This window comes from Entelurus aequoreus, linkage group LG04, assembly GCF_033978785.1.
Source record: "Entelurus aequoreus isolate RoL-2023_Sb linkage group LG04, RoL_Eaeq_v1.1, whole genome shotgun sequence".
NCBI lineage: Eukaryota > Metazoa > Chordata > Actinopteri > Syngnathiformes > Syngnathidae > Entelurus > Entelurus aequoreus.
Window position 1 is genome coordinate 89,133,839 of NC_084734.1, and position 12,297 is coordinate 89,146,135.

Sequence of the window (12,297 nt, forward strand, 5' to 3'; positions counted from 1 at the left end):
TCCCCAATCATTTTAGTGTGATTTGTTTTTAAGTGTCATCGCTCAAAAAAAAATTAATGAATTAAAATCAATAGTGTTATGAGTTATTGACCTTTTTAAGACTCCAATTATTATATAATCTCAAATATTCCACTTAAAAATGTTATTGGCTGAAAATAATGCATATTTTGTGTTTTTTCCATAAAACAGGGTTTTCTTTGACAAAAAGAGCATACGACTTAAATCTTTAAAAAAGTTCTATTGACAGATAGACCTAATGTTGATCTAGAGATTTAAAACTTGAATAATAATAAAAATAATAATACTGTATAATGACACATTTGTAATATTTTTTTGACCAAAACCCTTTGGGGTCCCTGAGATCAAGCCTGAGTGGAGGCCTGAATGTATATTTGTTATACATATATTGTATTGGTTTTAAAACAAAAAAATATCAAAATGGCCCCCGCTTGCTTTGATTTGTCAGTGTGCGGCCCTCAGTGGAAAAAAATTTGGCCACCCCTGGGTTAGAGTCCACCCTGAGATGGGTAGGTCGTGAGTTCAAATCCCGGCCGAGTCATACCAAAGACTATAAAAATGGGAGCCATTACCTCCCTGCTTGGCACTCAGCATCAAGGCTTGGAATTGGGGGTTAAATCACCAAAAATGATTCCCATCACTGCTGCTCACTGCTCCCCTCACCTCCCAGGGGAGTGATCAAGGGTGATGGGTCAAATGCAGAGAATAATTCCGCCACACCTAGTGTGTGTGTGTGTGTGTGTGTGTGTGTGTGTGTGTGTGTGTGTGTGTGTGTGTGTGACAATCATTGCTACTTTAACTTGAACTTTAATGACAATGTCCAACAAGGCTGGAGCTAAAGTCACAACATTTTCTTAAGCGCAAAAATGTTGACTAAAATTATAAATCTGTATTTTCATTTGCACTGTTAAAAGACATTTATTGTTAATGTAGTTATTTTTTCCCCAGCACTGATGCAATCAATTTGTCATGGTTTTAACGAGTCCCTTTTTTTGCAGTACATTTGATTAGTACTTATTTTTGGAATCAGCCTGACCTAAGCCTTGATAATAACCCTCTTTGTGATCCACACGTGGCTTCATATCATTCGACAAGGTTGCTCCAAGTAGGTTAGATACAATTAGTGAATGGCATTGATATCAAGAGTGTTATTTGAGTGGGCTAAAAGGGTTAAAAAGGTTAAGAACCGCTGATTGATGAGATACACCTCTCAACGTCACATAAATGTGTGGTGGAATTTCTGACCTTTGTACCATATTTTGTGTCTGTCAAAGTCCGGAAAGAGAGCGAGGTCGAAAAGTAGTGGAATGTCTGCTGGTTTCTCTTTTTTCTATTCTGTACCATTGGAAGAGCACATGTGGGTTAGACTTGAACGTATAGTCGGCCTGACCATTGTACAGAATTGTTTATTATGGTTAAGGCAGGAGTGCTCATTACGTCGACCGCGAGCTACCGGTGGATCACGGAGGGTGTGTCAGTCCATCGCCAGCCAGCCATTCAAAAAATAGTCCTAAAAAGGAGCGATGATAAATCTTCACTACGACGTCACTTCCGTCACTTGATTGACATTCGCGGCACCTCGAGGGTCTTCTGAGATGACGCTGGCTGCTGCCAGCTCATTATTAAGAAAAAACGACCGACAGGAAGGCGAGAAACACTTTTTATTTCAACAGACTCTGGCGCCGTACCAGTCGTCAAAACTCCAAAGACCGACTGCGCAGTTGCACAATAAAAGCGCTGCTTCAGCCTGCCTGCGCTAACAAAATAAGAGTCTCAGAAAGCTGGCGTGCACAAGCTAGCAAGCTACGGGGTTTGCCGCCAATGTATTTCTTGTAAAGTGTATACAAAGGAGGACGGAAGCTGGACAAATAAGATGCCAAAAAGCAAGCACTTTCATGTGGTATTGGACAGAAAGGACGACTTTTTTTCTCCTCCATTTGAAAATGTGGACGTTATCATCACTAACTGTCTGATTCCTGTCAATGCAAGTCATCACAATCAGGTAATACACCAACTTATATTCTTGTCTTCATGACAGAAAGGAATCTATATGTGTTAAACATGCTTGCATTATCTTTAAACACCTTTAACTTGTTAACAATATTAACTATATGTGTTAAACATGTTTGTATTATCTTTAAACACTTAAACACATTTAACTTGTTAACAATATTAACTATATGTGTTAAACATGCTTGTATTATCTTTAAACACATTAACTTGTTAACAATATTAACTATATGTGTTAAACATGCTTGTATTATCTTTAAACACCTTTAACTTGTTAACAATATTAACTATATGTATTAAACATGCTTGTATTATCATTAAACACCTTTAATTTATTAACAATATTAACTATATGTATTAAACATGCTTGTATTATCATTAAACACCTTTAACTTGTTAACAATATTAACTATATGTGTTAAACATGCTTGTATTATCTTTAAACACCTTTAACTTGTTAACAATATTAACTATATGTGTTAAACATGCTTGTATTATCAATAAACACCTTTAACTTGTTAACAATATTAACTAAATGTGTTAAACATGCTTGTATTATCTTTAAACACCTTTAACTTGTTAACAATATTAACTATATGTGTTAAACATGCTAGTATTATCTTTAAACACCTTTAACTTGTTAACAATATTAACTATATGTGTTAAACATGCTTGTATTAACATTAAACACCTTTAACTTGTTAACAATATTAACTATATGTGTTAAACATGCTAGTATTATCTTTAAACACCTTTAACTTGTTAACAATATTAACTATATGTGTTAAACATGCTTGTATTATCATTAAACACCTTTAATTTATTAACAATATTAACTATATGTGTTAAACATGCTTGTATTATCTTTAAACACCTTTAACTTGTTAACAATATTAACTATGTATTAAACATGCTTGTATTATCATTAAACACCTTTAACTTGTCAACAAAAACATATATTTCATAAATAAGTAGATATAAATGATATATATGAATGAGGTAGATCCCCACGACTTGATCAATTGAAAAGTAGCTCGCCTGCAGAAAAAGTGTGGGCACCCCTGAGTTAAGAGATTCAAGGATCCAAAACAACTGGACCTTGACACACGAGAGAAACACATAAATAACCAAGTAGACTAAGTCTATGCATGATTCGCATGATTCTCGATTCATCCGACGTCTCCGGAGATGTTGTCTATTTGCATGGCAATTCAATCCAACCTTGTACCATTTGATTATGGGTAAATAAAACTTTTGTACTAAATTCCCTTTTGTTGCTGTTTAAGATTCGGACATTCCACCACAAAGTTTGTAGCGAGTTTCATTAAGCGGCCATCAGTCTACTTTGTCAGCCAGGTGGCGTGCTGGCGTCCTTAAAGCCGTCTGGTCCAGTTCCTCTATATTGTAGCGTGTCCGATCATTGTGTCCGTGTTGCCATACACGGTCTACACACAAATCAGGAAGTAGAAAATAAGAAGTACAAGGAAGTGTGTTTGTGCTTCCACAAGAGAGACTTGTTCCCTGCACCAGTCTGTGTTCCGCTGGCCGTGAAATAGCAGTTCCACGGCCTCGCAGCACGGCGGTCATGTGGCTAACAGGCAGAACTGAGGCCTGACTCACAGAGGGCTAACAGATGATCGGGCCCTGACTCACATTCAGTCTGCACCGTTTCCACGGCGCAATTATTCCGGGGTGGTGTGACAGCCGCGACGAATCACTGACACACAGCAGGGGGGGGGGGGAGGGGGGGCACTTTGTCAAGTGGTCTCTTTTCTTTCCTGAATGCTGGAGCTCCCAGTTGTTATTCAGGCCATACACCGACACAAACTAGAGGTGTGGATCTTCGCACACCTAACGATCCAATCTAATTCCGATTCCTGGGGTGACGATTCGATTCATAATCGATTCTCGATTCAAACGATTCTCGCAATGCATTATGTTGTATAATAAGTATATTGAAACCTTGTCAAAACAGGTGACAGGCTAGAAACGCTCGTTCTGGCCTAAAACCTATTTTTAAAAACAAAGAGAAAAAAATAAATAATTTATGTATTTTTTTTAATGGCTTTTTTGCCGATATCCGATATTGTCCAACTCTTAACTACCGATTCCGATATCAACCGATACCGATATATACAGTGGTGGAATGAACACATTATTATGCCTCATTTTGTTGTGATGCCCCGCTGGATGCATTAAACAATGTAACAAGGTTTTACAAAATAAATCAACTCAAGTTATGGGAAAAAAATGCCAACATGGCACTGCCATATTTATTATTGAAGTCACAAAGTGCATTATTTTTTCTAACATGCCTCAAAACAGCAGCTTGGAATTTGGGACATGCTCTCTCAGGGAGGAGGTTGAGGTGGGGGGGGGGTATATTGTAGTGTCCCGGAAGAGTTAGTGCTGCAAGGGGTTCTGGGTATATGTTCTGTTGTGTTTATGTTGTGTTATGGTGCGGATGTTCTCCCGAAATGTGTTTGTCATTCTTGTTTGGTGTGGGTTCACAGTGTGGTGCATATTTGTAACAGTGTTAAAGTTGTTTATACGGCCACCCTCAGTGTGACCTGTACGGCTGTTGACTAAGTATGCTGTGCATTCACTTGTGTGTGTGAAAAGCCGTAGATATTATGTGACTGGACCAGCACGCAAAGGCAGTGCCTTTAAGGTTTATTGGCGTTTTGTACTTCTCCCTACGGCCGTGTACACAGCGGCCTTTTAAAAAGTCATACATTTTACTTTTTGAAACCGATACTGATAATTTTGGAACCGATACCGATAATTTCCGATATTAAATTTCAAAGCATTTATCAGCCGATTTTTTCATTCATTCATTCATTCATTCATTCAGCCGAGCATTTATCAGCCGACATTTAACAGTCCGATATTATCTGACATCCCTAATTTTTTTTAAATAGTTTTTTTACAATTATGAATGGATTTATTATCGAGATGAATAAGAACTTGAGTGTAAATCGATTTTTTTGTGCACTCCTTATATAAACGCCCATCAAATATCATCACTTCTATGTATCTATAATGCATCTGGAAAGTATTCACGTCTCTTCACTTGTTCCACATTTTATGTTACAGCCTTATTCCAAAATAGAATACATCATTTTTTGTCCTCAAACTTATACCCACAATACCCCATAATAACTATGTAAAAAAAGTTTTACCTCTTGTTTTGCAACTTGAACAAAAAAAAACAAAAAAAATCAGTGTTCAAAAAAAAAACAAAAATACAAAAATGAGGGGTATTTTACTTGAACTAAGCAAAATTATCTGCCAATAGAACAAGAAAATGTGGCTTGTCAAGACTTTCCAAAACAAGTCAAATTAGCTAACCTCAATGAACCCAAAATAGCTTAAAATAAGTATATTCTCACTAATAACAAGTGCACTTTTCTTGGTAGAAAAAAAAGAGACCTTTTTGCTCAATATGTTGAAAAATATTCTTAAATGAAGTAAATGCTAGTGCCATTATCTTGACATAATGATATGCGCTCGGCATCATGATTTTTTTTTTCATGCTTAAAGTAAGAAATGATGACTTTAAAAAAGTAGTTTTCTACTTGTGAGTGTTGATGACACAGCTTTGCAACACTTGATATTCTAGTTTCAAGCATGTTTTACTCAATATAGCTCATCAAATCTCAGCAACAAGCTGTAATATCTTACTGACATCATTTAGGAGCAAAACACTTAAAACAAGTAAAACATAAAATCTGCTTAGTGAGAAGAATTATCTTATCAGACAAAAAATAAGCAAATATCACCCTTATTTGACATATTTAACCTATTTAGTTGTTGCAGTGTAAGTACTCGCAACCTTTGCACAATACAATGTTGATGCACCTTTGGCAACAATTATGGCCTCAAGTCTTTTTTGAATACGATGCCACAAGCTTTCACCTACTTCTCTTTGCAGCACTTTTCAAGCACCATCAGTTTGGATGGGAAGTGTTAGTTTTTATCCAGGATGTTTCTGCACATTACTGCATTCATCTTAGTCTAGTCAGCGAGGTGACCAAGAACCTGATGGTCACTCTGTGAGATCTACAGCATTCCTCTGTGGAGAGAGGAGAACCTTCCAGAAGGACAACCATCTCTGCAGCAATCCACCAATCAGGCCTGAATGGTGGAGTGGCCAGACGGAAGCCATTTCATAGTAAAAAGTTTGCCAACATGCACCTGAAAGACTCTCAGAGCATGAGAAACTAAATTCTCTGGTCTGATGAGACAAAGATTGAAGTCTTTGGCGTGAATGCCAGGCATCATGTTTGGAGGAAACCAGGCACCGCTCATCACCAGGACAATACCATCTCTCCAGTGAAGCATGGTGGTGGCAGCATCATGCTGTGGGGATGGTTTTCGGCAATTAGTCATAATAGAGGGAAAGATGAATGCAGGAATGTACAGAGACATCCTGGATGACAACCACATTCCCATCCAACCTGATAGAGTTTGAGAGGTGCTGCGAAAAGGAATGGGCGAAACTGCCCAAAGATAGGTGTGCCAAGATTGTGGCATCGTATTCAAAAAGACTGCTGCCAAAGGTGCATCAACCAAGTATTGAGCAAAGGCTGTGAATACTTACACTACCGTTCAAAAGTTTGGGGTCACCCAAACAATTTAGTGGAATAGCCTTCATTTGTAAGAACAAGAATAGACTGTGGAGTTTCAGATGAAAGTTCTCTTTTTCTGGCCATTTTGAGCGTTTAATTGAGCCCACAAATGTGATGCTCCAGAAAGTCAATCTGCTCAAAGGAAGGTCAGTTTTGTAGCTTCTGTAACGAGCTAAAGTGTTTTCAGATGTGTGAACATGATTGCACAAGGGTTTTCTAATCATCAATTAGCCTTCTGAGCCAATGAGCAAACACATTGTACCATTAGAACACTGGAGTGATAGTTGCTGGAAATGGGCCTCTATACACCTATGTAGATATTGCACCAAAAAGCAGACATTTGCAGCTAGAATAGTCATTTACCACATTAGCAATGTATAGAGTGTATTTCTGTAAAGTTAAGACTAGTTTAAAGTTATCTTCATTGAAAAGTACAGTGCTTTTCCTTCAAAAATAACCACATTTACATGTGACCCCAAACTTTTGAACGCTAGTGTACATATATACATACATGTATATATATATATATATATATATATATATATATATATATATATATATATATATATATATATATATATATATATATATATATATATATATAGGGCGAGGGTGACCACTTTGTGAACAAATGCGTGAGCAAATTGTTTAAAAACAACATTTCTCAAGCAGCTATTGCAAATAATTTAGGGATTTCACCATCTACGCTCCGTAATATCATCAAAAGGTTCAGAGAATGTGGAGATATCACTGCACGTAAGCAGCCAGGCTGAAAACCAACATTGTATGCCCGTGACCTTCCATCCTTCAGGCGGTACTGCATCAAAAAGCGACATCAGCGTGTAAAGGATATCACCACATCGGCTCAGGGACACTTCAGAAAACCACTGTCAGTAACTACAGTTGGTTGCTACATCTGTAAGTGCAAGTTAAAACTGTACTCTGCAAAGCGAAAGCCATTTATCAACAACACCCAGAAACGCCGCCGGCTTCTTGTACATATTGCAGAAATGTACAGAACCGTTTTGGATGCCTTTGTAGCCGCTGAAAGTCATCCATAAACACAAATATTTTCTTCTATGGTGGATGCGAACTTTTGAACGGTAGTGTATGTACGTGTGATTGTTTAGTTTTGTTTTTTAGTTTTAATAAATTTGCACATTTTCGTTATGTGGCGTTGTCTGTAAAATTTTGAGGACAAAAACATGTTTTCCCATTTTGGAATGAGGCCGTAACAAACAAATGTGGAAAAAGTGAAGCGCTGTGAATACTTTTCGGATGCACTTCATCTGTGCATCTCACCAACCGCCCGCTGCTAGGTTAAGAGGAAGGAACTAATGGCTTACATCTCAGGTGGCGCAAAGTCTGGCTGACACATCTGGTAGCCACGTTTCACCATCTTGTAGAACCTGGAGTCCACAGCAATGCTGGGGTAAGGACTTTTCCCTGATGGAGCACGTCAACATTTGAGCACGAAAGCGTCATAGAGAAGAATGTGACTAAATGTGTGTACTCTCACCCAAGGAGAAGATCTCCCACAGGAGGATTCCATAGGACCAGACGTCACTCTGGACCGTGTAGACGCAGTCAAAGATGCTCTCTGGAGCCATCCACTTCACCGGCAGACGCGCCTTCAAAGGGACAAGAAACAAGTTCCAAGAGAGCTGACATAAGTATCTCATTAGTACACCTCATACTTTTTATTTTCTCAAGGGAAGCGAAATGTGGATATACTTTAGAGTCGCCTGTGTTGCAGTTGCAGATGACTGAAAGTGAGTCACCACACAACCGTTGTTGGCTGAACAGGTGAGGACCAAGAAAACATGTCCTGCCTACAGTCCAAAAGAGGTTCCAATTTGAACGACTCTGGTTTCGATTCCACACTTCGATTTTGGTTCCTCACAATTCTCAATTCCGATTCTTAAATATGTGGGGTCGTCATAAAAGTTGTCAAGGTTTTACCATACCAGAAATATGAAGGTGCTTCATTATATTTCTACAAACCCCGTTTCCATATGAGTTGGGAAATGGTGTTAGATGTAAATATAAACGGAATAAAATAATCTGCAAATCCTTTTCAAGCCATATTCAGTTGAATATGCTACAAAGACAACATATTTCATGTTCAAACTCATAAAACATTTTTTTTGTTGCAAATAATCATTAACTTTAGAATTTGATGGCAGCAACACGTGACAAAGAAGTTGGGAAAGGTGGCAATAAATACTGATAAAGTTGAGGAATGCTCATCAAACACTTATTTGGAACATCCCACAGGTGAACAGGCTAATTGGGAACAGGTGGGTGCCATGATTGGCTATAAAAGTAGATTCCATGAAATGCTCAGTCATTCACAAACAAGGATGGGGCGAGGGTCACCACTTTGTCAACAAATGCCTGAGCAAATTGTTGAACAGTTTAAGAACAACCTTTCTCAAGCAGCTATTGCAAGGAATTTAGGGATTTCACCATCTACGCTCCGTAATATCATCAAAGGGTTCAGAGAATGTGGAGAAATCACTGCACGTAAGCAGCTAAGCCCGTGACCTTCCATCCCTCAGGCTGTACTGCATCAACAAGCCACATCAGTGTGTAAAGGATATCACCACATGGGCTCAGGAACACTTCAGAAAGCCACTGTCAGTAACTACAGTTGGTCGCTACATCTGTAAGTGCAAGTTAAAACTCTCCTATGCAAGGCGAAAACCGTTTATCAACAACACCCAGAAACGCCGTCGGCTTCGCTGGGCCTGAGCTCATCTAAGATGGACTGATGCAAAGTGGAAAAGTGTTCTGTGGTCTGACGAGTCCACATTTCAAATTGTTTTTGGAAACTGTGGACGTCGTGTCCTCCGGACCAGGAAAAGAACCATCCGGATTGTTCTAGGCGCAAAGTGTAAAAGGCAGCATGTGTGATGGTATGGGGGTGTATTAGTGGCCAAGACATGGGTAACTTACACATCTGTGAAGGCACCATTAATGCTGAAAGGTACATACAGCTTTTGGAGCAACATATGTTGCCATCCAAGCAACGTTACCATGGACGCCCCTGCTTATTTCAGCAAGACAATGCCAAGCCACGTGTTACATCAACGTGGCTTCATAGTAAAAGAGTGCGGGTACTAGACTGGCCTGCCTGTAGTCCAGACCTGTCTCCCATTGAAAATGTGTGGCACCTGCAATGTGAGAAGGGAGACCCCCGGACTGTTGAACAACTTAAGCTGTACATCAAGCAAGAATGGGAAAGAATTCCACTTCAAAAATGTGTCTCCTCACTTCCCAAACCTTTACTGAGTGTTGTTCAAAGGAAAGGCCATGTAACACAGTGGTGAACATGCCCTTTCCCAACTACTTTGGCACGTGTTGCAGCCATGAAATTCTAAGTTCATTATTATTTGCAAAAAAATAATAAAGTTTATGAGTTTGAACATGAAATATGTTGTCTTTGTAGCATATTCAACTGAATATGGCTTGAAAAGGATTTGCAAATCATTGTATTCCGTTTATATTTACATCTAACACAATTTCCCAACTCATATGGAAACAGGGTTTGTAATAGCGTCATGGTCTGGGACTGTCATGGTCTGGGACTGCTAGGGTTTAATTGAGGGAAACATAATGTATTATTTTTAGACTTTTTAGACCAGTTTGATCTGCCACCTTTCCCCCCTCTCCGAACTGGAGGGGATACCAGGTGGCCACGGATCATTTCCGAGGAGGTACCAGTCTGACTGGTGACCCCTTTTCCAGGCACAGCTGTGGGCTGACCTGGCTGAGCCCAGGAGAAGATCCCCCTAAGACTATCTGTTGGCGTGAAGTAGACTTCCACATGATCTATTTATGTAACAACTCAATAATTGTACCCAGTCCACGTCCATTGCAGCTGATCCCCCTGGAAGGGTGGTCCCTACATCTGTCCCCTCTCAAGCTTTCTTCTGTTTCCCTGCTGGGGTCTTTTGATGTTTTTTCCTTGTCCGGATGCGGGTTTAGATCACGGGATGTCGTTGTGGTTTGTGCAGCCCTTTGAGAGACTTGTAATGAAGGGCTATATACATACATTTTAAATTGGGGTTTGAGGGATTTAAAGTGACATTGCAAAGTAGAGCACTTTTCCTGTTTTTATTTTTGATGGATATTAAATCCATACTTCAATTATTGATGTGCGGATCGATATTGAAATATCGATACCGCCGATACCAGATATTTCTGCTCTAATATTGATTCTAAAATCAAAATATCAATATTTTTGATACTTAAGTTATTTGAGATAATGTTTACCGTATTTTTCGGAGTATAAGTCGCTCCGGAGTATAAGTCACACCGGCTGAAGATGCATAATAAAGAGGGAAAAAAACATATATAAGTCACACTGGAGTATAAATCACATTTTTGGGGGAAATGTATTTGCTAAAAGCCAACAGCAAGAATAGACATTTGAAAGGCAATTTAAAATGTGTAAAGAATAGTGAACAACAGGCTGAATAAGTGTACGTTATATGAGGCATAAATAACCAACTGCTATGTTAACCTCACATATTATGGTAAGAGTCATTCAAATAACTATAACATATAGAACATGCTATACGTTTACCAAACAATCTGTCACTCCTAATCGCTAAATCCCATGAAATCTTATACGTCTAGTCTCTTACGTGAATGACATCAATAATATTATTTGATATTTGACGCTAATGTGTTAATAATTTCACACATAAGTCGCTCCTGAGTATAAGTCGCACCCCCGGCCAAACTATGAAAAAAACTGCGACTTATAGTCCGAAAAATACGGTATCATTAACAGGAACACAGTAAAAAAGTAGCTAAACTTGTAAATGACACCATGTGTCAATGTTGAATGTTTTTGTTTACGTGTTCAGTATTTTCACGTTTTGACTTACTTTTTATTCTAATAGTAGTTATTATCAATTCAGTTATTTTTATGCTTTTATTATGTTACTTTTTTCCTTTTGTTATGCTTTGAAACACATTTTTTGTGTACCGTATACGATTTTGTCCTGTTTTTTTTTTCTGTTGTATTAGATTGGCTACATTCTTATTCACACCACTACTTCAAGATACATCAAAGTTTGAAATAAACGAATATACAATAATAAATAATGATAATAAATACATACAATGTAATAAATATATTATAAATAATAACAATACATATCTGTATTATTCATGCTATGTTATTTGAAATACACAACTTTTTTAATTCAGCAGACAAATTAGGTACATAATTGTCAGATCGGTATCGCCAACACCGGCATGAAATTGACCCGGTATCGGATTGTTGCGTTTGACCAGATGTTTATGAGCTGATTCAAACATGATTATGAATAAAGAAATAGCTCTTAAACATATGCATTATCCACAGGATCCAAAAGAAAATCAGTGTTCTTGCACTTCACTAACTTCAATACTTGTACAGAATGAGGGACAGTTTTTATAACCGGGCCATAGTGATAATACCATGACTTGATTACGTGGACCCCGACTTAAACAAGTTGAAAAACTTATTGGGGTGTTACCATTTAGTGGTCAATTGTACGGAATATGTACTGTACTGTGCAATCTACTAATAAAAGTTTCAATCAATCAATCAATGGTCTTGTTAGAAAAAAACATGTGACTG

General features: G+C 38.1%; 1 protein-coding gene across 1 annotated transcript in view; it reads right to left on the reverse strand.

The window, feature by feature from the left end:
- The window catches only part of csf1ra (colony stimulating factor 1 receptor, a), a 60,937-nt gene that overhangs the window by 4,272 nt on the left and 44,368 nt on the right, over window positions 1-12,297 (reverse strand). Inside the window, exons 19-20 of the mRNA XM_062045953.1 lie at window positions 8,179-8,290; window positions 8,006-8,105 (exon numbers count right to left, since the gene is read on the reverse strand). Of these exons, the coding sequence (XP_061901937.1) occupies window positions 8,006-8,105; window positions 8,179-8,290 (212 nt within the window). The remainder of the gene's footprint in view (window positions 1-8,005; window positions 8,106-8,178; window positions 8,291-12,297) is intronic.